Source organism: Dermacentor silvarum, chromosome 4 (genome assembly GCF_013339745.2).
Source record: "Dermacentor silvarum isolate Dsil-2018 chromosome 4, BIME_Dsil_1.4, whole genome shotgun sequence".
NCBI classification, from domain to species: Eukaryota; Metazoa; Arthropoda; class Arachnida; order Ixodida; family Ixodidae; genus Dermacentor; species Dermacentor silvarum.
The window spans coordinates 49,459,681-49,487,641 of record NC_051157.2 but is presented as its reverse complement, the minus strand read 5'-3'; the positions used below and the strand labels follow the sequence as shown (position 1 = coordinate 49,487,641).

The 27,961-nt window shown below is 45.5% G+C and overlaps 1 protein-coding gene across 1 annotated transcript; it reads right to left on the bottom strand.

Moving 5' to 3' along the window:
• Positions 1–533: 533 nt before the first annotated feature.
• Positions 534–26,268, bottom strand: LOC119449985 (myotubularin-related protein 6). Its single transcript, XM_037713310.2, has 14 exons — positions 26,097–26,268; positions 25,615–25,731; positions 25,369–25,531; positions 25,085–25,242; positions 23,865–23,990; positions 22,066–22,200; positions 21,067–21,199; positions 19,248–19,480; positions 16,038–16,288; positions 12,695–12,826; positions 10,019–10,145; positions 8,002–8,206; positions 3,913–4,049; positions 534–2,651 (listed from the first exon to the last, which is right to left on the bottom strand). The coding sequence occupies exons 1-14, from the start codon at positions 26,118–26,120 to the stop codon at positions 2,505–2,507; spliced, it is 2,088 nt and encodes a 695-aa protein (XP_037569238.1). The 5' UTR covers positions 26,121–26,268; the 3' UTR covers positions 534–2,504.
• Between the last annotated feature and the right edge of the window lie 1,693 nt (positions 26,269–27,961).

The window sequence follows — 27,961 nt, the reverse complement described above, 5'->3', positions numbered from 1 at the left end:
TTCCCATGCTCCTACTCTTATCGTGCAGCAGCTTAACAGACAACCTAGCGAGCCAGAGTGAATGTCAAAACTTGGTGATGCTCTGTTCCCATGTGATCACCTTTTCGGTTGTGATGTCAACACACACTCCTCACAGGAAACAAAACCAAATTTGATTCATAGAAAAGCCATTACACAGTAAATTAATTAGGGCGCTCTTGCGCGTTCCACTATTTTCTCTAGAGTTTTGAGGTCAAGGACCTTCATTTAGGCTGTTAGCTGGAGCACTGAGCTGGAACAAAGTTTTAAAATACGAGGGCTAAAGTTGCTGAAACATCTGTAAGCCAGAGGTCACAATTTGAATGCCACCAATTATGCTGTCACCCATGACTCTATTAGTACTAGCACTCGTTCTGTGGGTTCAAACGACAGCTTTGTTTTTTTCTTTACAGGTTTAGCACATAAAAAAAACAAAAAGAAGAAACATCTGCAGCAAGTCCACATTGCAATTCTGTATGCAGTATATCTTATATTCTTTTTCATGTAAAAGCAAGCACATCTGAAATCCAGATTTATTCGCATGCCGTTTAGCTTTCATTACAAAGTTTCTAGATTAAAACATTACAACAAGAATCATCACAAAAAACATAGCAGCATTTTGTTAAAGAGGAATTCAAAACAGCAAACACCAGTGAACCATTAAATCATTACAGAATAAAGCAAAAAATCAAGTGTAAAGAAAAATTAAAATTTTAAGTGGTCATAAATTCTGTACAGCTAAACAAAGTATACAGATAGTGGGCCTTGGTTTTGTCATCCAGGACAAGTGGAGCTGCAAACAGGTCCAAAGAAAAAGGAAATACACAGCCTCTAGGGTAGGTGGTAAAAATGAAGGAAGGGGGGGGGCTCATTATTAACCACAGACCCATGCTCAAATAATAAGCGAACAGTTGCACACACTCTGAAAAGCATCCATAGTGGAGCAAAGACAAAGGCAAAAAAAAAAAAAAAAAGTTGCAGAGAAACAAGGGAGTCGTCAATGCACAACAAGGCCTGATCAAGAAAAACAACTTCCACAATGCCGTGATTGTGTTGGTGCAAGTATTAGGCACAGAAAAACGGGCTTCACCGTGAAACGTCACATGTAGACACTGCACACAACGTTCGTAGTAGTATATATATATATATATAGAGTATATGGTAAACTTGCGCACAACCACACAAGAGTGTAACACGGTGTGCAAAAAACGGCTCTCACAGGACGTGAGGGAAGGTTATAAAAGGGCTACGTGATAAAAGGGCTCGAGTTCTTTTTTTGTGTGTGTGTGACGGCGAAGCAAAGCACAAGACATCTCTACTCTCTGCAAGGGGCCAACTGGAATGTTGGGACTGACAACATTAAAAGGAATTACAAGGTGAAGAGAAAGACCTTGCTCTAATGGGTAAAAGAATGTTTACCTCATACTAGTTAAGAAGATACAAGCACTAGCAAATAAGCATAAAGAATAAACTCAAAGTACTTTGTCTCTGTTACAGCCACATCTATAACCTGACAGCTCGCGATCGCTGACAGGGGGCGCTGTCCTGGACACTGATCAAATTACACCATGTTGGCATTTTGAGCTAATTGATGAGGCCATAGCAGCCCTGCGAGCTAATCAAAGCTGACAAGACGGCAAATTCAACAGTCTCCAGAATAGTACCCAGGCAAGAAAAATGACAATAACTAAAACAGCAATCTCCACGAGTACCTTACTTTAACAAATGACTAGAACAAAAAAGACAAAAAGTTAATTCATATTCACAAAGCATGCAGGCGCCAGACTGAAATCTAGGGAGTCGTAGCCAAGTGACAACATGCTCTTAGAATTTCCAAGTCTACTAGCACTGGCCAAGGGTAACCATTGTGCTGCTTTTAAAAGCTGCTTGTTCCTCTTTTGCGAACAGCCCCATTACATTATATCATACAAAACATTATGCAACACAGTAGCTTTCTCACTTAATAAGAGAACAATGCAAAAACAAGCAAATCTCATTGAAGAGGCTGGTGGCACAGCCATCACAACAGGCATTAAAAACAAGCAACAAGAACTATTCTGCGATGTCTCAAAACAGCAGCAAGGTAGCAGCCATGTCTAGGATGAGGGTCCCTTTCTTCTGCATTTTTTCTTGCATAGCTATGGCCTAAGACCCGATAGTAGTCATGAGACAGTGAAACCCATTCCATCCTCGCCATGGGCTTCGACCTACCAATTCCTATGCTAACTTAAAAGACGTCAACATGGTAGTACTATAAAGTGCTCTCGGATTTGGACAGCCTAGCTGCAGACCTTACTTGCTGTACATCAGTAGCAACATTAGCGTCTTCTTTTTCCCCCTTTCCCAAGAGTACAAAAAGAATGTTGTGGCGACGTCTTCGCGAGTGCGCGACACGTTCAAGTCGATGGATCCTTGCAGTGTGATGGGGCAGGAGGGGCAGGAAGTGCAGAAGGGAGGGAGGAGGTGCCCGTCTCTTCCTGGCTGATTTAGGAATCTATCGAATTAGTGTGTGTCAGTTCTTTGTAGCAGTGTCGGCAAACTGGCACTGGTCGCTTGGTCATGTGCCCAGGTAGACACAACCTCTTGTCTATGCAACGAATGCAGAACACGTCTCCACAACTCCAGCAATGGAACTGCAAGAATTTGACAAAAGGATAATGTCAGAGCACTTAATATCCCCAAATCTGAGCATGCGCATTAGTTCCTACACTTGCCGAGCTTACAAGCAGAGAATAGCCATTCTATATTTTTATCCCGCATCATGTGCAAATCTTAATCCTATTTATTTTTTTAAAGATGCATCGTGCACCAGTATGCTATGTTATAAAACAGCGAATGCCAAGTGGCTGCCTTCCTGTGTGACCTTGATGAAATATTTTCAAGTTAAACGAAGCTTAAAATAAATAATTTTCATCTAACATCATCGCACCCTCCGCGCTTCTGCAGACAGTACACAGGGCTGACCCAAAAAGCATTGCACTGGAGCTAGTCATTAAGGTGCTGTGCTCCCCGATGCAGTTTTATGCACACATGGAGAATCCCTCAAAAATTGTGTGATGAACCTTCAGCAGTTAAAAAATATAAAAATCAGGCATCACTGCCTTCTTTTCTTTCTCTCTTCCTTTCCTCCGATAGCTGTCACGGGCCCTTGATGTGCAGAGTTTAAACTAAAACTCCAGCACCACCTCTTTCTCCTTATCCAATGAGTGGCCCACTTTGCCCCTCCTGACTGAATCACTGCCAATTTTCAATTTGCCAAGGGGCACCGTGAAAACATGATGCCTTTCTGTAGCCTGCTGCATCCAGTGGGCAAAAGTCATTGTGTGTGGCACCACATGGTAGGCAGTGGACAGAGGCCACATGTCGCATGGCCTTCAATATTGGCCTTTTTAATTAATTTTGTAATTTTTTAAATCGCTTACCGAACGAACAGCTGCGTCTTATACACTGGTGCGACTTATATACGTGGTTTTCCGGAAAAACTGCCGTTTTGAGGGGGGTGCGTCTTATACAAAGGTGTGACTTGTAGACTGGAAAATACGGTACTAGTGATAGACTGCTTTTGGCAAGATTACCGAGGGGTTGCGAGCGCTTGAACAAAATTTGGTCAACGTGGCCTACAAGCATCTGAACTTTACAACCAATTGAAATAATTTCATTCTGAGGTTTTATGTGCCAAAACCACAATATGATTATCAGGATTGCATTTGTGGGAGACTGGATTAATTTCGACCACCTGGAGTTCTTTTAACGTGCACTCAATACACGGCACACAGGCTTTTTGCATTTCGCCCCATAGAAATGCAGCCACCGCGGCTGGGATTCGATGGCGCACCCTCAGGCTTAGCGGGTTGAAATCAACCAATGTGTTTGCAGCTATAAGTAACGGATTACCTTTCTCCTGAAGTGGTCAAACGGTGTGGAGCAGGGGCATTCTTTGATGTTCCTAAACGACTTCCAGTCCACAGCCACCGAGTCAAATTCCTCCATCAACTTTTGAAGCACAGTGGAACCAAAACTGTCCCCCAGCTCTGTAACAGGGACAGAGGCAAAGTCTGAGAAAGCAAGTTAAAATACCATAGAATTTAAAGTTAGAACTTCTACTGGCTTCAAATAAAAAGTCCCTCAACCTGTGCTGTACATTTGAGAACAGAAATAATTCACTATTCAAGATTGCCAAATATTATATAAGGGATAACAATAGTTGTTGCAGATTTTTCCGAATGATACTACTGCAGAAGAACCGTGGTTGTTCCGTGCAGATGCACCAGTTCCTGAGCAAGCGCATAGAAAGATCACCTCTCTGCAGCCTGCAAATTTTTGTCTCTATTTAGGCAAAGCAATTTATTATTTGGCCAATTTCATCATGTTTGGACGCTTTAAAATGATGTGTGCGGTTGTAGTACACACTTAGCTCCTTAAGCAAGCACAATTCTATTATGTGTTTTTGGTGATGTGCTATTCATTTGTTTTGTTACTTTCGTTGCCACTGATACGCCATACAACTTTCATTTGAATCGAATATGAATAGTGAACACTGAACATTGAATGAAATATTGAATATTGATATCCAAATGCATTTATTAACAAGTTTCTTTACTTTAACATTTTAGGACATTATGTTGCCAGCAGTAAAAAGTAGATTCCATTACATATTTTCAATGATGGAAGTGATATTTTACTTTTTGGAGCAGATTTAGGAGCAGAAAAACTGACACTTTGGAGCAGCTATAAGTGGTTTCGGAGCAGATGGCAAAATACGACATACGAATCCTGGCGTTTTTAAGAGCATGATTGAAGCATCTCATAAATATTAATATTGCGCATACAATAATCAGCGCAAATTGCAAGAAACAAACATTTAAGAAGATGGATTGCTATCGAACGCGCAGTAAAATGAGCTACAGTAAAAGCTCGATGATACGATCACGGCTAATACGAATTTCCGGATGATACGAATTTTTCTGTGGTCCCGGCCGAGCCCCATTACTTTGCAACGTGCTAGAGAACGGTTCTTACGAATCGATTTTCAGCCTACGTCGGTTGATACGAATAAACGCCGCCCCACCGACGGCCGCGAAAGAGAACAGCGCGCCGGACAGCGCGGACTCCGCGACTGGGCGCGAAGAGTTTGAAGCGGTGGCGCTTTTGGTGTTTTTGTACTTTTCCTCCTTTTCTGCGAGCCGTCAGATGGAGTGGCTGCTGCGCTTCGGGCCGCGTTCTTCGTGTTTGCGCCATTTTGCCTAGTCGCAGCGAGCTATGTCACCCAAGCGGAAAGCACTCTCCTTTAAAGAGAAATTAGACATTCTTCGAAAGGTCGATGAGGATCCCAAGAGGATGCGGACGGAGTTGGCTAAGGAGCTAGGCCTCGCAACGTCAACACTGAGCACAATTGTTGCACAGCGAGACTATCATGAAAAACGTGCTTTCGTTCAACGTCAATTCGAACACGCTTATTTCGAACATACCGCGCACCGACAATGCTCTTAGCAGCGCGCCAAATCACGCGGCGGCGCCTCCGACCGGCATTGCTCCAACACCGCCATAGAGCAAAAACTCAGGAGAGACCCCTCAATGCCGCGCGCGAAGGAACGGAGAAAAAAAAATAAAAAAGAACCCGCGGCGGAAATTTCCCCCTCTCTCAAATTGCAAGGTCGCCGTTTCTGCATCGCGCCGGAACAAGCGTGTACGTGCCGACTAGAGTGTTCTAGACAACCGTATTCTAGCACACACTAGTGCCGACGTCTCAGCCACGCGGATAAAATGGCAGTGAACCCTTCTCCTCTATTTTCTAGTCACATGTTGACCTTGCACGCTGCGGCAGCAGCGCAGAGGGAAGCAGCGGCGGAGGCACTGTCGGGCCAACGAAACTGCCACGCCCGCAAACGCTCGCTTCCCGATAACGGCAGAAAACGAAACTTCAGGGGGCTTAGGCTAAAATAAGCTGGCGCCAGCACGGCGGCGGGCGCGCACAGAGATGTGCACACGGAGTCGAAGGTGAGAGAGCTACGAGGGAGTTGAGAGGGAGGGCGAGGGGAGCCACTGAAGCGGCGGAGTTAACGCGGCCAAATCCGCTTCCATGCCGCCCTCCTCCCTCACCTTCGACGGTCTCCGCGCGTACCCGTGTGCCGGCGCCGCCCGCTCGCTACCTGGAGCTTCGTTTTCTGTTGTTATCGGGAAGCGACCGTTAGCCGGCGTGGGCAGTTTCGTGGCCCGCGCTTGCTATGCGCTTGCGCGCCGCGATATTTCACGACTCGCACCGTTCGTGCATCGTGCTATGGTGCACGAATACTTCAAAAATACGTCCTTTTAATTCGAACAAATTTTCGGGCCCCTTCGAGTTCGAATTATCGAGATTCGACAGTAGTTTTAATTGTGTTTCGATGATACGAATTTCGGCTAATACGAATATTTTTCGTGACCCCGTGAGATTCGTATCATCGAGCTTTTACTGTATATACTTAAAATACCAGTACTTGTGGCAGAAATGAGATTGAACTGGTAAAGCTGAGCACCACATTATAAATGTAACTACAATCATATACAGGGTGTCCCAGCTATCACGCAGCACGATTTAAAAAAAGAGGAATGGCGTTACGCAAAGCAAATCTAGTGCGTATTGTTTCCAGTACAGTAGAGTAGCAGCCAGTATTTTTTTCGTTACTGAGATTTAATTGTAATTAATTATCTAACTCGAGAAGTACTGTCCCAAGTTGCAGAGCAAGATGAAAAACTCCCGATACAGCTTTCTGTTGCTCAATACGTGCTACATAAAAGTGTTTTTCCGAGCATGAAAGAAGCCCGCGAATACACGCAAAGTGCCTCAAGCGGCCAGTCGTGCGGCAATTCTGCGTGTATTCGCGGGCTTCTTTCATGCTTGGAAAAACACATTTATGTAGCACGTATTGAGCTACAGCTGTATTAGGAGTGCTCTGAGCGGCCTGCACGGTGCAGCCATCTGGTGGCGCCGGGCTTAACCAGCAAAACACAATGCTAATATTGCTGTAAACAAGTGTAAAACATTTTCAACACTTAAAAAGGCAATGTGTTCACGATTACGCTCCTGCAAAAAATTTACACCCGCAGCAAAGTTTTGCTGTCGTAGGCGGTGCGGGGAGCTCGCAAGCGGAGCGCGAAGCTACTTTTCTCTCAAACGCTCTCGTTTCAACAGAAGCCATGATCCTCACTCTCTTCTTTGTGCTTTATTACATAATAAAGCACATTCCAATATGCAGCTGCTATTGGTCATTGCAATTGGCTGGCTGGAGTCCACTGGCTGCTCGCTGTGGACAACTGCGTTTGGCTTACGTTTAGCGCATCGTAGGCACCAAAATCGGAAGTCCTGGCGTCTACGTTAACATGCACTATGAAATTTGAACTGCGTGCCACAGTAACATTTAGAAGGCGGAGCGTTATGGGCACGCCCCACACCGCTGTAGCCTTCACACTGCAAGGCATTGAAAAAGGAACGGGAGCACAGCAGAGGCCGTGTTAGATTGCCAATAACTCCACTTCTGCTGAACGCATTGAAGTACTTTTTGTGGCAAAGTATTTCTGAAATAGCCTATTTTCACTTCAAATAACTTTCTCCACTTTGATAAAAAGTGGTTCAGGGCCCCTTTAAGCTGGAGAAGAGAAAACATACACAACTTATTTATAATAGCAGAAATAGACAACGTGCACAACTGAGTGTCAAATATGGCTTACTTTTCTGCTTTTCCCTTTAGTGTTTTAGCAAATGTGAAACTGTCGCATGTGGGAGCTACGCTGATTTAGTAGCTGTTCCAAGAAACCAATAGTGATGTCAAACTCCGTTGGGACTACTCGGTGCAGTAACACATGTACAGAAGATATGCTCCTGTAGCTTTCCTTTCATTTGCACAGAAAGTTGTCCGAGAGTACAGCATGAGATGTCCTTTGTTTGACCACAGTTGATCATTTCAAGTCTCTACAGCAGGAGGGTTATGGAAGCAGCATACTCACTGTGTTGATGCAGTTTCTGCCGAAGCTCCTTGCACTCATTGTAGTCAGCGTCCCCGAAGCCCGAGTCGCGCACACTGACAGCCCCCTCGGAAGAGGCCGGCTGGGAGTCCAGCTCGTCCCCGGTCAGCGACTCCCCCAGCACAGAATCCAGGTCCTTGCTCGGGGTGTCCGCGTGGTGCAGCAGCTCTCGCAGCTGCGCTATGCGCTGCGCGCGGGCACACAGATCCTTGTATGCTTGCCGGCTATCTCACTCAACAAATATAGTTTAGAACTGGTACAATATGCAAGTTGGTGTTGCATGTTGAACACTGCGCTGAGTGGAAAAAATTGTCGATATCAACAGGCCAGGCAGGCAGGACAGAATGTTTGTCCTGTCCACCTGGCTTTTCTTTTCTCAACAATTTCTCCGCTCAGCGCAATGATCAATACTCAACAACACAGCAAAACATTAGGTAGGCTTTCTAGCACATCCGCACTGCCAGGAAAGTGGTGAAAACACCACTCACCAATGTGAGTGTCACTTATTAGGCCAACATAGGCAAGTGCAGACAATTACTGTTGCCAACAAATTTTTTACACTTGCTTAATTATTCCGACTTCCCTGTGGCATTGCCACCTACTCTATATGTATAACGATGACCGATATTTCGGATGCCGTGCGGTGTGTCACTAAATTTTTTGGGCTGATCAGCACTCAACATCACAAACGGGGCAGCTGCAAGTATATGGCCGACAGTATTTCTGGTGCTATGCCAATCTCTGCCGGCTGTATTCTTAGATGGGTCCATGAAATCTCGCGAAAGTGAAACTATCTCCATGGAGGTCGCCCAAGAATACCGTTCCAGCTACATAGTTGGCGCACCATGTTGTGTGCCACGCACTGCTCGAACATGATTTGCATCACAGTGTGCAAGCTGTTCCCTGACACTCATCACTGACACATATTGTAATTTACGAATTGTAGCCAGTGAGCTTGTCAGGCGTATCCACTTAGAATAAATTTCCAGAATGACACCAGTTTGGAAATATGCGACATTAAACTCGCCATAAAAATGCACTGTTGTTCGACTTACTTTTTTACCAAAATGCCGTTCTATACATTGAAGCACAAAAGTAACTGGAACGCCCATGTATTTAATCCCACACTTTGGGAAATAATATCTCGAAACTGGCATCATCCTGGAAATTCATTTCAAATGGATGCGTCTTGCAAACTCACCAGCTACAATTCGTAAATTGCAATATGTGTCGTAAAGTAATTAAGTAAGAAGTTCATTAGTAAATTTTTGTTAATTAGTTGAATATGTGTTTCGATTTCTCTTGCTACCTCATCGAATAATCCAGCTCAACAATAAGAATTATGCTAACTGCCACAGGCGACCTTAAAAAGTTCCGTAAAGCTTAATTTTTAACAACCTGTATATGAAGTGGGAACGCAATGCATGGGGTAGTCCGTGGCCTCTGTGCCAGGACTGTGCAAAGCGATGCAGCAGCCAGGTGAACACAACTAGGGAAGTATCGATGGGGTTCTCCAGCACTGAGCTCACATATGTCAACAGCAACACTCAAGATCATGGCCACTAGTACAATCTCAGCGGACTGCTGATGACCACTGGGAATTATTAGTGAAAGTGCAAGTGTGTGTTGCAAATCCAGACACCCATGTTCAGGATGCATTCATACTGTGAGGAACACGAATCATGCTATTTTTAGTGTGCTGGCAGACACCAACAATGCCGCCAGACACACGTCGTTGGTGATTGAGTGCTCCATCCTCAGCATCTGTGTGTTCCCTGGGATACAGTGCATGGCCAAGACAACTGCTTCATTACTAGCAATGCACTGTGCGGTATTAGTAGGTCCATGCTTGGAAATTTGGGAGTTTCAATGGTGAATGGTTAACAAACCTATTCTCTTGTTTTGAGCATTTCCCAATGTGGGGAGAGTATGCACGCACGCATGCAGGCACACATGCACACACACACGCACGCGCACACGCGCGCACACACACACACACCTTGACGAGGTGTTGGATGTGGTCTTCCAGGCTGAGGATGTGATCCTTTGTTGCGGCCAGGATATCACTCAAGGGTTCACGTGGATGGACTCCATTCTCAAATCGGTTGTACATACCCCTCCAGAACCTGTGAACACAGAGCACACAATGACTACTGCTCAAAAACTGCCGTTCTTGAAACACCCACAGAGAAACTTAAGTTGAGTGCACTAAAATTTGTCTAAAATAAACGTGTGCACCATCTGTAATGATGCCAGGTGAAAAATGTAGATTTTCACAGCATGACATGTCTTGCTTAAAGTGTGCTCTCTAATCTCACTGTGAAAAATGGGGTTGCCATTCAGTTGCTGAGTACACAGTGGTAGCCATGTTTTTCTTCCAAATTACGTTTAAGCACATGCTTAGCTACGATGACTGCTTTACACTCGAAACCCTTAGGTGGCCACGAGCAGTGCACGAAAAATCACAACGAAAGTATAGAGTGCCACAGTGGTATGAGTTGCCTTAACACAGGCCCCTGATGTTCATGGTCACTGGGAAGCCTCTCACCAGGTAAATATGTGAAGCCATAATTTTAACTACACGGTGTTCTATGAGCAACTATATTTAAGTGCATAAGCATTTTTGCATCCCCCCTTATTGGAATGCAGCCACCACGGCCACAGGACAGGAAGCAACACAGGAATGGTCTGTGAGGAGAGTCTTTAGCTGTGCCTGAAAGCCCACTAATTAAAGTGGGCTTTCAGATTCAGAAGCGACAGATTTTAATGCAAATGTCCTGCTTCCACGAATCTGTATGCAGTTAAACCTGGATATAACGACATTGACAAATTCACGAAAAACTTCGTTATAAAGAGGATTTCGTTATATGCAAGTTCGGCACGAAAATTCAAAAAAGAAACGCTTACTGTATTTACTCGATTCTAACGTGTCCTCAATTGTAACGCGCATCCGTTTTCCATTTTCGTCGAAGCACTCATCCTTGGAATGTCACACCAGGTACTGGATGCGTGGACGCGTGTTGTTTCGCACAAGCGCGAGGCATCGGAAACGAAGAGCGAGCGTCACGATGGCGTCGCAGCGTCGTATAGTGTTACAGTAGAACCCCGCTGTTACGTTCCCGGGTGCTGCGTTTTCCCCGCTGTTTAGTCGTTTTCGGCCGGTCCCGGCACAGCTTCCATAGAACCCAATGCAATGGTAACCCCGCTGTTGCGTCGCAACTGTGGGACCGTTCCTGCATCATGCGTTGCAAACTCCCACCCTGCGCCGGCTCTAGCGGCCATTTTGACTTTTCATGTCTCTAGGCTTGGTGGCTTGACGATGGCATTGACCGGCCAAAGTGCCGGGGGCGACAACCTATGACGTATTTTCGGTTTCCGCCAGCAAAAGTATGGCCTTTGAGATCCGTATTTGCTATCTAAAGATGGTGTCTATGGCGCGTTGTGGCCCAAAAATTGGTTTTGGCTCATAGATGTTCCGTATAAAGTCCAAGGGCAATAACACAGTCGCAGCGCGCCGTATGCTGTATGTGCGAGTGAAAACGTGCGAGGGGAGCTGACGACCGCGTCTAAATATCGTGCGCGCAAGAAAGAAAAGCAGGGAGGAAGCGCGCCTTCTTCCGTTGCGCTCGAGGCACCGGCGAGGGAGCGAGGGGCAGGGATAACGGGCGGCGTTGTACTGTACTCTGGCATCAACTGCGTACTGCGCGGCGGCGCGCGACCGCGCGGGCCGTGTCTTGAAAGCGATCTGCGGTGTTGGGGCAGAGTCTAGGCAGTGTAGGTGCGTCGGCGGCTCGTAGCTTTGTGCATGCTGTGGGTTCTCGGCGCTCAGTTTGCGTTGAAGCGATAGACAACAGCACGAAGGTCACTTCGCTCGCTTCTGCAGCGGCGTTTCCACACGCCGCCAGCGTTTGACAGCGCATGTCCGCGCTCATCGAGTGTGATGTGTCACAGCGTCTGCCAGCGCGTTGGCAACATCAACTGGAAAAGGAGAGTGCCGGCTTGGCGGGTTAGACCAGCTGCAGCAAGCGGCAGGATCAGGTTTGAATGGAGGGAGGGGTAAGGTCACGCCCGCGGCAGCAAGATCGCTGGTTCGAGGGATGCAGGCCCGCCTCGCACACGCCCGCACGCATGCACACGTGCGCTCGCTTCGCATTCCGTCGCGGCGGAGAAGGTGCTTCCAGTTGCTGCTCGCGCAAAAATGACAAAATTTGGGGCAAAATCTCTAGGTTGTGGGCAGCGAAAATTTGTTATTTCGAGGGGGTCCTCCCGCTGCAATTTCGTTACGTAGAGGTCTCAAATACATGTGCTTCTATGGAGTAACGGCAGGGAATACAAAAACTTCGTTATATCCAGGAATTCGTTATATGGAGGTTCGTTATAAGCAGGTTTAACTGTATCTAAATTGCAGAATTGTCAGCACATAAGGACTATACCAGCTACAAACTGCCTGCGCTCACGGACGCAAGTCAAAAGCTTTACAATCGTCTACTCTGTGGTATTTGCTGTGCACAAACATCGCTCTCCTTTGTTGATACTATTGATATGCTGCCTTCAAGCAGCATATCAATGGGAATGAACCTAAATTTAACTGTTTTTCACTACTATTACAGGGCATGCCACTTCTGATGTTAAGAAAGAAAGAGAGAAAGAAAGAAAGAAAACGCTTGTTACAGACCTGATTGCCTGTGGAGCCAGTGATGGGTGGAGGGTGTCAGCTCCTCTCCTGTCCGTCCTGTATAAGGGGTTGATGTACTCCGAGATGTGGTTGCCCAGATAGGCCCACAGTGAGTACGTCCTGGAGCTCAGCCTATGGTGTAAACAGAGTCACTGAGTGATGGCTTTTGCACGCAAATGATCCATTCTTAAGTTTACATTTTGAGAGATAACAAACCAGAAATCAGAAGGTTTTTATGAGAACACACACATGCTCTTCTGCATGCTCAAGCTAAAATGACAACCTTCCGAAGAAGGGGCCAGAGTTATGTAGGCTAACCTTTGAAAGAGGGGTGGGGGGTAACAACCTCCCCATCCTTTATATGCACAACTGCTCACATACATAGAATCATTGTCTGTGCTAAAATGAAGACAATACAAGAAACACAAAACAACAAGACCAAGTGCCAGACAGGAACGACAATGGGTGCTTCAAGTTCCTTATTTTCTCTTTGCTGCTCTTTAAAGAACCTCTCACCAGGCCCCGCTGCAAATTTTGCATGTACACTGGAAGCTGTAAAACTCCACATAAAGAACATTTTACCAAAATACTTTTTCAAATCGGTTCATTATTGGGGGAGGCAGAAGAAATCAACTGTCCGGCTACCGTGCCGCCAGGACGTAGTTGGCTACTGCGCCAACTTAAAGGGGTTGAGACACCAAATTTGTGGCTTGCGCGTTGTTTGTTTCAAACGTTTCTTATTGCCCCAGAAAGCATGATACATGCTGGAAGGTTCACATATTCTCGGTAAATAATTTAATATCACATCATTTATGTGCACCATTTTCGGTTTCGGTTTCTCGGCACCGAGTTGGACAGTGACGTCACTGGCTAGGAAGCTTGGTCACGTGGGCCCACAAGGCTGTGATGCACGCACTGCTGCATCGTCTGCTCTCGCACACACGTTTTGTACCAGTGCAGGCGAACAAACCCACGCCAACAGTTGCCATCGCTAGCTGCGGCAGCTCCGACTCTGCGTCTGCGTCCGATGCAGCTTATACAGTAAAAGCTCGATGATACGATCACGGCTAATACGAATTTCCGGATGATACAAATTTTTCTGTGGTCCCAGCCGAGCCCCATTACTATGCAATGTGCTAGAGAACGGTTGTTACGAATCGATTTTCAGCCTGCGTCGGTTGATACGAATAAACGCCGCCCCGCCGACGGCCGCGAAAGAGAACAGCGCGCAGTCACGTGCTTTCTCTCCTTCTCTTTTGGTGCGGAGGCGCGGCGCCGGACAGCGCGGACTCCGCGAGTGGGCGCGAAGAGTTTGAAGCGGTGGCGCTTCAAGAAATAAATGCTTTTTACGTACATGTGCCTGAGTGAGTTCACCTCTGACTCTTTAATTTAGCTACAGTCGAATCTCGTTAATTCGAACACGCTTACTTCGAACATACCGCGTACCGACAATGCTCTTAGCAGCGCGCCAAATAACGCGGCGGCGCCTCCGACCGGCATTGCTCCGGCACCGCCATAGAGCAAAAGCTCAGGAGAGACCCCTCAATGCCGCGCGCGAAGGAACGGGGAAAAAAAAACCCGCGGCGGAAATTTCCCCCTCTCTCAAATTGCAAGGTCGCCGTTTCTGCATCGCGCCGGAACAACCGTGTACGTGCCGACTAGAGTGTTCTAGACAACCGTATTCTAGCACACAATAGTGCCGACGTCTCAGCCACGCGGATAAAATGGCAGTGAACCCTTCTCCTCTATTTTCTAGTCACATGTTGACCTTGCACGCTGCGGCAGCAGCGCAGAGGGAAGCAGCGGCGGAGGCACAGTCCGGCCAACGAAACTGCCACGCCCGCAAACGCTCGCTTCCCGATAACGGCAGAAAACGAAACTTCAGGGGGCGGCTAAAATAAGCTGGCGCCAGCACAGCGGCGGGCGCGCACGGAGATGTGGGCACGGAGTCGAAGGTGAGAGAGCTACGAGGGAGTTGAGAGGGAGGGCGAGGGGAGCCACCGAAGCGGCGGAGTTGACGCGGCCCATATCCGCTTCCCTGCCGCCCTCCTCCCTCACCTTCGACGGTCTCCGCGCGCACCCATGTGCCGGCGCCGCCCGCTCGCTACCTGAAGCTTCGTTTTCTGTCGTTATCGGGAAGCGACCGTTAGCCGGCGTGGGTAGTTTCGTGGCCCGCGCTTGCTATGCGCTTGCGCGCCGCGATATTTCACGACTCGCACCGTTCGTGCATCGTGCTATGGTGCACGAATACTTCAAAAATACGTCCTTTTAATTCGAACAAATTTTCGGGCCCCTTCGAGTTCGAATTATCGAGATTCGACAGTAGTTTTAATTGTGTTTCGATGATACGAATTTCGGCTAATACGAATATTTTTCGTGACCCCGTGATATTCGTATCATCGAGCTTTTACTGTACTGCACTCTAGACTCGAGGCTCTCGAGGCTTGCCCCATGCTGTGGGTCACCGCTCATTGTACGTCACTCTAATGTGGTATGACGTCACTAAAACGCGTTACGCTTCCAACACAGTGACGTCGATGTTAATCGCGCTAGTGATGGGTCTCGATCGCGAGAACGAGCATTTAGGCACTCTTTGGAAGCGAATTAAAATATATTTTAAACGTTTGCTGTGTCCAACACTTCATGTTGAGTGTCCTTTCATACAGAGGAAGCCGACAGCAGGCCTTTTATACCATCAAAATTTGGTGTCTCAACCCCTTTAAACACTCTCTTCCTCTGCCTCTACATAGCATTCCTAAGTGGTGTTCCTTCCCTGTCTTCTCCCACACCGGAGCCAAGGGACGTTGAGCCCCGCCTCCTCTTTTTCCTTCTCTTCCTTTTTCGTCCCATTGCGCCTTCTGCATTCTATGATTAGTCATGGTGAGTGATGAAACACGCACTTCAAAGAGGCACTTATGCGTCTCTCTGGCAGGAAGTGGGGCTCTCTCGAGAGGAAGGCATGTGCAGCGTCCGGCTTGAAATTACAGCTGTTTTCGCACTGCACAGTGATGTAATACTTTGCAGACATGATCGTCAGTGCATCATGCATACACTACACTTCTCTACTTTAAATAGACAAACCTGGTGCGGGGCCCTTTAGGCAACCTTAAATGTAATCGCTATATACTGAACTAGCCCATGAGTATGTTCAACTAAACCACAGAACTGAAAACTATGGTGAAGATAACTTGTCAAATGAAGTGCTGGTATACTGCGCTACTTACAGCCACCTCACCTGAAAGGCACATAAGTCCTTAAAACCAACATGGCAACGAGCAACTAGTACAAGAGTCTGTTGAAGCTATGTGCATCTCCGATACTGCTCAGCCCCAGCTGTACTGACCTCAAGTCAAGGCGATCCTTCTCGCAGTTCCCAACGAAAGTGCCAAACTGGCACGAGTAGACGTGGTCGTGGATGGTGAGCAGGAAGCGTTCGTTGAACTGGAACGAGGAGGGGAACTGGTGCATAAGCTGCCAGACGGCATCCACAAACTGGGTGAACACAGGTGCCACTTCGCGTTGGTCACCCTGAACCATGCCACACCTGTCCATGAACTTGTGCCCAAAGGCCAGCCAGTCTTTCTCAATCAAAGCCTGCAAACACATGTAGAAGACAACTCATGTTAAACATTCCTTCTAATGCTACAAGCAACAGCTTGTATTTGAACCGTTTGTCCCAAGCAGTTTGTTTAAGGGTAGCTCGAATAATGATAATAAATGATGGTGTTTAACTGACCCTGCTTTAAAGGAATTAAAGGAAGAACAAAAGAAAGGAGTTTATTATGGAGTAAAAGCAAGGAGATCTGCCTGAATTAAAAAGATTATGGCTAGCCATTCAACAATGGTGATTAGGAACGTGAACTAAAGGAGATAAATATGATAAAAGATAAAGATAACAATGATTTAAATTAAAATTAAATTCAGGGGTTTTACGTGCAAAAGCTATGATATGATTATGGGGCACGCCATAGTGAGGAACTGCAGATTAATTCCTGGGGTTCCTTAATGTGCGCCCAATGCACAGTACACAAGCGTTTTTGCATTCTGTCCCCATCAGAATGTGGCTGCAGCAGCCGGAATGGAGTTCCCGACCTCGTGCTCAACAGCAAAACGTCATTGCCACTGTATACAGAGCCAGGTGATGATAATGATGATGGAGACAATAATCATGGGGTATATATGCAGAGTAATAGCTCTTCTCAAAGTACAGTATACACTTATAACGTAACCGCTTGTAGTGCAGGACCGGATATAGTGCAGTCTTTTCAGACTCCTGTTAATTTTCCCATAGCACTCCATGTATACACGTATCGCTTATAGTGCAGTTGCGCGAAACAAAATACCGGTTACAGTGCGGCTGCCTGGGAGTACGGAAGTCAACGGAGACGGCGAACGCTCCCCTCAAACGGGCGCCCCAAGGAGTGCTCAAGGAAGAAAGAGAGACGAAGTGGAGGAGCCGGGCACGTGGTGCGAACGAACAACCAGTGAGGCTGAAACCATAATCTTGAGTGCGAGTCGTGAAATATCACGGCACGCATAGTGAGCGAGGGCCATGAAACTGCCAACGCCAGCCAACGCGCACTTCACGATAACGGCAGTAAACGAAACTTCAGGGAGCGGGCGGCGCCGGCACAGCACGGCGAAGGGCGCACGCGGAGACCGTGGAATGTGAGGGAGGAGGGCGGCAGGGAAGCGGATTTCGCCTTGGCAACTCCGCCGCTTCGGTGGCTCCCCTCGCCCTCACTCGTAGCTCCCTCACTTTCGACGGTCACCGTGCGCGCCCGCTGGCCGGCCCGGTGCCAGCTCCCCGAAGTTTCGTTTTCTGCCATTATCAGGAAGCGGGCGTTTGCCGGCGTGGGCAGTTTCGTTGGCCGGCCTGGGACAGCGCCGCTGCTTCCCGCTTCGCCGTAGCCGCAGCGTGCAAGGTCAACACGCGACTAGAAAGTAGAGAAAGCATAAAGGAGAAAGAAGGGTTCACTGCCATTTGCTACGCATGGCTACGGTAGTGTGGCTGAGACGTCGGCACGTACACGCATGTTCCGGCGCAACGCAGAATCGGCGACCTTGCCATTTGAGAGAGGGTGCAATGTCCGCCGCATTTTTTTTTCTTTTTTTGTTTTGTTCGCGCGCGACATTGAGGGGTCTCTCCTAAGCTTTTACTCTATGGCAGTGCCGGAGCAACGCTGGTCGGAGGCGCCGCCACGTGATTTGGTTCGAATTAACGAGATTTGACTGTACATTGAATGTAAACGTTCTAGCCGCATTCCTCGACTGTCGCATACGTGTGGCGGCTCGGTGCACATGTTTTGCATATGTGCGGGCCTTGAAAATAGTTGCTTTGGCTATAGTGCGGTACTGCTTATAGTGCGGATATTCGCGACTCCGGCGACTTACGTTATAAGCAGTCTACACTGTATACAGTCAAGTATGTTGTCATGAGAAAACTCTGCCAAGGGTCTGGTCAAGGGTTCAAGGCAACTGTTTTAAAGCTGTGCTATAGTCTTTGAGAGATACACCTTAGTGGAAAGTTCCAGACTGATCTGATCACCTGGTGGTCTCACTCTCAACACATTTAACGTAATGAAGCCAGCACACACCACAGCAACATTACCAAGCAGTACTTCTTGAGATTGTGGGACCACAGAGAAAATAATTTTTTTTAATTCGTCGGCCCTTTCACTCCGTGAAGATGGTTAACCAGTGAAGCTGAAACGTGCGGCCCCAGTGTTTATCACTGGGTTAATCCCGAGAGTTCATTAAAGTATTTTTCGAATATGAGGTTACACACGTTCGGCTGCGACGGAGAGAATGGCATCACTGACGATATTGCCCGTAGTACGCCGTTGTCGCTTGTGTTCGATGTCTCGAGTTTGCTTGGCAGCGTGGTTAGTAGCATTCGCCCGCCATTGCCGCTTGCGATTCTTTGAAATTAAATTGCTTCAAAATTAAATCTGTCTGTTATGTAAGACAATGAATGGCTCATACCCCCTTATGCAATGGCTCATACCCCCGTAAACGCGGCCTCCCTATAACGACGATAGAAGAGAAGTGAAATTCTACACTGGAATGATGAGCGGCAACTTAGCCAGCTGTGGAAGACGACGACGATGAACGTGGGAGCAGTGGCATGAGCACGAGCGCAATCCGAGGGGTGCCAACGAGCCAACTACGGAAGAAGACGACGACGCTTGAGCCAATGCTGATGATGATAGTTTTCTGTACACAGGCGATTTCGTCTAGCCATATACGATTTTGCCTAGATATATAAAGTTTTGCTTTAAAAAGAGTGATGGGCAGTCAACACTGATATCTGGATATGAAATTTGTTCATGGGTCTCAGCCAATCTGCAACATTCTCTGTTCAACAAATTTTCACCAGAACCAAATTTCTTCAGCGTACTGCGAGTTTCCTAATGGCAGTCTGCATCACTAACGAGGATGACACTACATGAAACAATGCATCTGACAGTTCCTTAATACTATTTTAATAGCTTCAATTTAGTGGCCCTTACTCAGCTTCAGGAGACGGTGCGAATCAAACCTCTGTGCCAACCTGAAAACCCATGATGGTGCGATAGTAAGGGTCCAGCAGGAGGCTTGCCAGGGAGCATGTCTGCGCTGTGCGGTCCCAGCCGTCTGAGCAATGCACCAGCACGCTCACGCCGTCTTCTACTGCCCGGGCCACAAAGTGCGCAGTCTCCAGGATGGCTCGGACATGTCGCAGCCATCCGCTTGCCTCCAAGCCTCCCAGAAATGCCCCCATTGAGGGTTCACTTGCTTCGCACGCTGCAAGACAGCAAACTCCAGCTGCAACATCCTTCACTGCAGTTCACTTGTGCTTTCTCCGTTTATCTGTTTTTATCTATATATTTTTCAGTCTATTTATTTTTTAAACTCTAGCCTGTCTGGGCCTGGTTTAAAAATGCGTGTGTCTTAGAGTGACAGCATAGTTATTACCATTCGTGGAATACCAGGCTGCCGGAGACGTGGATGGCAGTAGTAACAATGCTGGCAGTGACATTTCCTGAAGAACTGCTTAAAAAGAGCTAGGAATATTTTTGTGTTCATGAGTTTCCTTGTTGAAGGAGAGGTACCTGAATGTTGATGATTACAGTGCTGCTGATGTGTTACATAAACAGCTAAGTAAAATATGGTTGCTCACTGCAATAATAGCTCTGTGTCTTCTCTGGTTAAACTCTGCATCACAAGATAGCGCCACCAATACAGCCGCTCACACCTATGTCTGGCAACACAGTATTTCTTGAAGAGTACTACATAGACACACTAAAGCCATCTATTTCCATACAGAAAACATGTTACTGCAAGTAAAAACAATGGAAGCTCCATAAGAAAAAGCTATCACCATTTTTGGAGTGTTCACATGTGTTTAGGAAGGCTTATGTATGTCGGTGCATAGTCTGGCTATTGTTTGTACACCTCGTCTGCAGGGTATGGTGGCGAGTTCAGCAGTTTCTTACAGCAATGACTGTATAACCTCTTTTCTGGATTGAAAGGATGTGGGCAACATAAGGTGATGGTCACAACTGAAATCGGATGCTTTGATCAGTGTATAGGTGCTGTGGTATAACAAGCTTCACACAAGGTAAAAATAAGCTCAGAGAGGTTTAGTACAAAATACACAAGAATGTACAATTATCTAAGAAGGGGCCACGGCTATTGCTGCCTTTGTACTCTGAATTTGAAAAAGACTGTGGCTGTTTTTTTTTTTTTTTTTGCTTATCTGCCTCTTTGTCAAAGAATGAACATATTCCCTGATAGTATTACATTAAATAGACAAGGGTACACAGGTCCGGGTATGTTTGCTAAAGGTTCATTACCACTGCCTGCCTCAACATGTGGTTCAGAAAAGGTGGTTCGATTACACAAGTGCAATAACAATTGAGTGGTGCTCTCATCCTTCGCAAGTTGAATAATGTCATCTTTTTCACACAATGGCTCTATGACTTGTGCTTTTTAGAGCTGACAATGGTTAAACAACCACCTGAATGTGATGGACTGCACACTTTTGCACCAGCTATAAGGCATGCACAAATAAATTTTATTTTAAAGGATATCAGCCTAAAAATAGCACACAGTTCTTAACCATCAAAATCTGCCTCAACTAATACCCCCAAGGCTTCCGGCTTCCAACTCAACAAATTTGCAGTAGCTTGTTTTTAAGACGTGAATTTTCTATGATATAAAACAAAAGACCTCACAGCCACACAGTCATGTGCACGCAGATCTATCACTAGCCTTAACCAATCATAAAATTATTATATAATGGGAAGCTCATGTGAACCGACTCAAAACTTATAATAGACCTACATAACTTCCATGCACACTGGGCAATAACAATGCAGTTCACTCACTGTCAATGAGCTTCTGCAGGCTATTGCGCATCACGTGAATGTTTTCTATGCCAAAGAACTGAAACTTGATGTTCTCATAGAAGTTCTCATTCTCATAGCCTTTCCCGGCAGCCTTGTTAGCCATTGCATTGATCTGCACAAAGAGAGTGGATGCAGGTGAGCGCAGGAACAAACTACCATCTCCCTAGAGACTAGAATATCATACGTGATGCTTGGCACAGATTGATTACACCTTTTGACTGACTGAGTACCTAATACACTGTTGCATAACAAATCTCTACTGCACCATTTACTTAGTTCAGTGTGTAAGCATGTGCTTATGATGTAGCACGAAAACTTCTTTTTTCTACAAATACTTGTTTCAGCTGCTGCAAGTAGGCGTTCACGAATTGTGCCACAATGTGCCTAATGATAATCACCCATTGTTACCCAATAAGTGGTAAGCCATGCTGCATGTAACATCTGTGTCTTAAAGCACAATGACTGCCTCGTGTGTGGCAGGAAATGATTTCAAGTTCGTGTAGTGTGTTTTTGAAAGCAGTCATGACACTCAGTAGCTGCAAAATTTGAGAACAGAACTTAAATATCTCAAAAGTGTCAGCACTGCTACACAAGGTACAGTACAGGGCTTAGAGATAAGTGCAATCACAAACAAAGTGGGCTACAACCGTTTGACGCAAGACAGCAATATCTGCTTGTACATAACTAAGGAAGGCAGCTGCTTTAATGATTTCTGTAGACAGCATATATCATATAATAACACATTGCATAACTTTTGTGTTTGACAATATTTTCTTTAGGGGGGGGGTGGGCTCAAGAAGAGTGGGAATCAAATACTCAAGTTCCTGGATCTTATAGCAACAATGCAGTGGCTTCTTTTACAGGGTCATACTGCAGGTGAAAACGAAAATGCGTACTGTTACAAGAAAGAGTGCAGCTACTACATTCTATGACAAATTTATCAGCATCAGCTGTTTAAACATTCAGCACAATACTTACTCGAGGCCGTGTGTCCACCACATACATAAATTTCGAGGTAGGATTTGACTTTAGGATACAGTTCAAGAGTTGCTCATCTTCAACACATCGTGCTGAGAATCCCGACAGTGGTTGACTGCATCGGCATATTGCTGCCTGAAAACACGAGCACCAAAATTTAGACATCAGTGCAGAAATACCAGACTGTGTAATTTGGGAACTGCACACATTTTAGTCACCACATCGTATAAGCTAGAGCAATAGCTGCACCTTTATCCTTCAAGTATTTATGGTATAAGTCAGGATACAGCTATAAGACAGATAAAAATGAGCAGTACAAAATCAAAATATTTTTTCACAAGCTTTTCATACAACATTGGAGGGGCAGCTATTGCATAAAAGTGGCCATCACACAAGCCCACACAGTTTTCACACAGCTGTTCCGTGTGACACACGACACCAAAGTTTACACTGACTTTAATATGCAGATCAACAAAAATTTACTGTCTATATAGCGCTCTGCTCACAGCTAGCTCTATGACAAGGGTGTTCAATGAATTAAAGAAAACACCCATGAAAGAACACGTGAACCTTCATCAAGATAAAAATGAAGGAAGTGCTGCATTGACGTACAGTTTGTTTGCATCGCAGAGAAACTTACCAATGAATGAAAAATTTTAGCAAGTATTTATACATGACCTTCAATAATGCTTGTAATGCCTACTGCAAGCAGAATGCCCAGCATTGGAAATTAAAATGCGTTCATTTTACCCTATATTTATCATAAGCTAGACAAAAATCCTTTACAAATGTATGCCAATTTGAGCAACTGATACATTAAATACAGCAAAGCTGCATAAGCGAGTCTCAGACCATTCAGACGTACAAGCAGGTTTGCTGGCTGTTCTTTATGATGGCTCCTATGCAGGCTGCATTACAGCACCACAGTCAGCCTTTCACTGCTGCAACCATACGAACTCCTAACTGTACAGCAAGGAGCTGGTAGTAATGTGCTCGCGAGAAACAAAAATTGCAAACTAATAGTTAAAAACATTGCGCAAATAAGCTGTTGTTTATTTGGATGATGAACATGCAAGGCAACTTTTTTTTTATAATCATCGAAATAACGTTTCAAAGCAACAATTTGTGACTCTGGCTGTCCTTTGATGAGCATTTGATATTGAGCACACCACCGCAAGCCGGCCTTCCCTGCCACACGAAAACAGCTGTGGAACTCCCTTTAACAGCTTTGTTATAAAATAAATAAGGTTCATACTGCAGGTACTGTAATTTAAACAATAAACAATGAAAATCCCCTCGTACTACAAAGCTTGAGCCCTATCATATGTAAAATTTCACATAGTTATGTATAATAACGTGACATTAACCCACATTATGATTAAAAGTTTTGGTTTACTTGCAGTTACTGATACCCAACAGACGCCCTTTTGATCTTGTTATAAAGCTTCCGTAATAGTGCAACAAATAAAACTTGAGACTTACAGCACTGTACCCTCATATCTGCTATATCAGTATTCATTATAAAATGGTTGAATTGTACAGCATTTACACTTTTTCTGCAAAATGACAGTTCCACAGCAACCAGTTCCTAAATAGCAAAGTAGCAATTCATGAGAACTGTTTCAAGAAAACATACATGAACCAACAAAGCAAACCTGTGACTACAACACAATGAAATTAAATGCTAGCCTTTTGAATCACTACGAACAGCATTATCTGATTTATGCTCAAAATATGAGGCTAATCGTTCAAAAGCCTCATTAGAGTAAAGGCAATGAGTATTCTGCACTTGCACTCACCATGTTTTTATTCAGGTAGGAGAGAACAGGCAACCTTCCTTTACTGCGAAACTGACTACTGCTAACGAGTATTGCAGTACTGGCCACGGAGGGGACATAGAGGTTCCTAGGGTATGTATCACAAATCTGAAAGATATACCCACAGTAATTCAGTTACACTATCCCTAAATGTCTAAGCAGGTAAGATCCATCACGAGAGTTCAATGCAAGTCCAGTGATCATGCAGATGGTGTACAGGAAATGCTGTGAACTTGTTCTGCACAAAGTCTGCACTAGATAAAACTAATAATGACAAACAAATATCACCATTCTGAACTGCTCAAACTAAAAGCGAGACATCGAGCCCCTGTGCTAGTTCACAAAGTGTGGCACATTACATCTAGGTGAGTGAACACATTGGAAATTAAAATGTGCTCATTTTACCCTATATTTATCACAAGCTAGACAAAAATCCTCTACAAATGTATGCCAATTTGAGCAACCTTACGGACTTCATCACTCTATCTTAAGCTTTCAAGCACATATTCCGATGGGCTTGCAACACCCCAAAGGAAACTATGGCAACACCTATCAAGCTTGCAGTGGAAAGATCTATAGACACAGACTAATTTCTTCTTATATGCATTCAATATATCACAGAATATATGCAACTTTTTCCTATCATGCATGCAAGGTGCTACAAGCAAACATGCGAGGACTTGTATGAAGCTAACTTTTATCGTGTTTGGTATTTAAAATACACTTCAAATGGCTCTATGACACAGAGCCATAATATTTCTTACATCCTATGGATATTTTAAAGAAAGTGTTGGAGTTGATGCCATCACAGGTCGTAAACATAGGCACTCCTAAAGGTAACAAAAAATGCACGGTCCTACAGAAAATTCATATGCATGAATGTGGTTGTAAAAATGCATTCAATGCTTCATGACCATGTTAATTTGATGTAATGGCACAGAGAGTTGAGAAGTCGTTTGAATAACACTCCATAATGGTGGCATTCATTAGCTGAAAATAAAATGGTCTATATCACACAATTGTGTGAACTGGACACAAAAAAAGGGAAAAAAAAAAAAAAAAAAACAGCTGATGCAGGTGCTGCAGAGGCAGTGCTAACACAGAAATTCCGGTCTCTATCAGATGGCATCTATGCACCTGTCCACATGTTTGTAATGGTACCTGAAAGCACCGGCATAAGGCAAGGCACAAAATAAGTGTACCTCATAATCTTGATTGATGTTTGTTGCGGACCAATAGGTGTTTGGCACACCCATTCGAACATATTCCGCTTGGAAGTCAAACTTGTTCCAGCCCATTGACTTCGTAAGGTCTTCATTTGATGCAGTGTAATGGAAGCAGTATAGGTCATTGATGTGTACTGAAAAGGTTGGGTAAAAAATTTCAAGCATAAAAATTAATTTCATTTAAAAAGGCATGCGCAACTTTAAACATGCAATATTTGCCGACGAAAAAAAGTTTTCTAAACGTCTGTATTCACACTCACGGGGCTGGGAGAGTTGCTGCAGAGAGATAAAGATGTCATGGCAGTCCCTCTCCTTAGGAATCAAGAAGGTTACACAGAGGAAGTTCTTGCACCTAATTTGAAGCGGCGTGCCGTTTGCCGATATGGGAAGCTTTGCTATTGATGCAACATGCATGTGAAGGATCTGCGAAAGAGGGCATGGAAGTGCTATGTTCACGACAAACTTGACCTCATAAGTAAAGTGTAAGCAGGTCAGTGAAACGTTACCCATGTTTCTTTTTTGCGATCTGGGTCGAAAAAAATGAGGTGAGTAGTAGTCAGGTAAAGAGACCCGGTTGAAGATTTACGGTTGTTGAATCGATCCAGCATGCGGACATTTTCAACCTGCCGGGAGAGAAAACAAAGCAGGTGATTGAAGCAGATTACCGGGAACGCTTCGAACGAGTCTGTGTCAAATGTTTCTGTTCGCAATTTTGCGCTTTTTCGCGTTTCCCATAGTAATGATGCGTGCGCCAATACGTGCCGTTTACGAGGCGCGGCAATAGTACCAGGCTGCCCGCATCATGCTTCTTATTACCGTTATGTATGACACATGAAAAGTTGTTTGTTCAGCAAGCCATTCAGTTATGTGACGGCACACGAGTGCGCTGGCACCGTATCAGCTGTGAAGTTTTACCGGCTTGGTACCAGATTGCACGAAATGGGTGGAGGCGAGTCATGCCACCATACGGGCAGTACAAGATACTCACTTTAGGAGTTCGAATTGCTTCCATTACGGTCCAATCAAGACGAAAATAAACTATAAACACATGAGGAACTGCCTCCCCCACGGACAGAGGAGGGATAAGAGTTTTGTTTACGTCCCCCCTAAAACCACACGCAGGCTTGCCGCTTCGCTACATGTCTCACATTTGTACTTTTGTCGCTGCGTTCTGCTTGCCGTAAAAACGAGCGCCTGAAGCGCCAACGCGTGGATGGCGTGCAAGCCCAATGGCGCGCATTTCAAGTACTGCCGTGGACTAGTAGATGCTTTACAGCACATGGAACGGTTCCCTGAGTTACCCCCAGCATAATCAAGTACTGTACGTGAACTGAGGGTGACTTCACATTATTTTTAGACCGTAATTATGCCTTAGCCAAAGGTTTACAGACTAATCTACCGCGTCAGGCGTGTCCCAAAACTATTGAGACTGCGTGCTTATATATTCTAAGAAAGGCTCTCATTCTGAAATTTTACAGAGGGCCATTATTTACCTCAAAATGATATAATTGAGAATTAATATTGCGGTTCCAGCGAATATTCCACTCTTCGCAACAACGCTGCAAGCTAATTGCCAAGGTAGTTTAGAACATGCTTCACAGCTAGCATTTTGGGTGTTTTCCAAGGTTCCAAAAGTAGACTCCTAAGTCTCCTTTAGGCGAGATTTGAGTTCTGTGAAAAAAAAAAAAAATCACTATGGGCCATGCCTGAGCTGTACGCAGCCTTGCGATATATTTTGTGGCCAAAATGCTTGCGCATCGTCGTGGTAAAGAATCCTTGGGGCGAACTCTCAATACCCTCTTCCTCAAAAGCTCAAGCACCCCAACGCAAAAAAAAAAAAAAAAAGAAAAAAAAAAAAAGATTAACATGCAGTAACATATATGTACCCCTAGCCGGGTGCGAACTCCTTGATTGCGTTGTTAAAGGGGCCCTGAACCATTTTCGATAAGTGCATTTGAAGTTATAAATTAGACTATTTCCGAAATACCTTGTCGCAAAAAGTTTTTCAAAGCGTTCAGGAGAAGCGAGTTATTGAGATTCAAACATAGGGTTCGCGAAATCGCGGTACTTCCGCTCCTTCTTCAATGATCTGTACTGCGAAGGCTAGGCGGAGTGCGGTGTGCCATAAGCACGGTGTCCATAAGTATGTAGGAGGTGTTGTTGAATGTGCACATAACGCTCCGCCTAAAAAACGTCACACCGTGGCGCGCAGTTTGAATTTGATTTTAGATGTTCACGTACACACCACTGTTTCCAATTTTGGCGCCAAACGCCAAACGTGCCTAACGCGTTTGTCCTCAGCGAGCCGCAGTGCGTTTGGCCAGTGGACTCGTCGCGGCATGCCGCGGCGGCCGCGATATCTACACTACGTATACCAACATTTTTTTTTTTCTGGGGTTTTAGGTGCCAAGATCTGTTCTGATTATGAGGCACGCCGTAGTGGAGGGCTCCGGATTAATTTTGACCACCTGGGGTTCTTTAACGTGCACTACAACGCAAGCACACGGGCGTTTTTGCATTTCGCCTGCATCGAAATGCGGCCGCCACGGTCGGGATTCGATCCCGCGATCTCGTGCTCAGCAGCGCAACGCCTTGGCTGACTAAGCCACACGTATACCTACATGCAGCTACATGTGACTGCAGCGTTTGCATTGTGCGCGAGAGGGCTGGCGAGAGGGCTGGAGTGCGCGCTCGGGCTCATATGCTCCTGTCTGGCTGTGCTACGTGCTCCGGACCGGCTTTGTCCTTCACCAGCTTGACTGACGGATAGTAGCCACATCCAACTTGAGCATTTCAAAGAGCTATCAATAACTCGATCATTAAGAAGCGAAGTCTGCCAAGGCGCCTAACCAG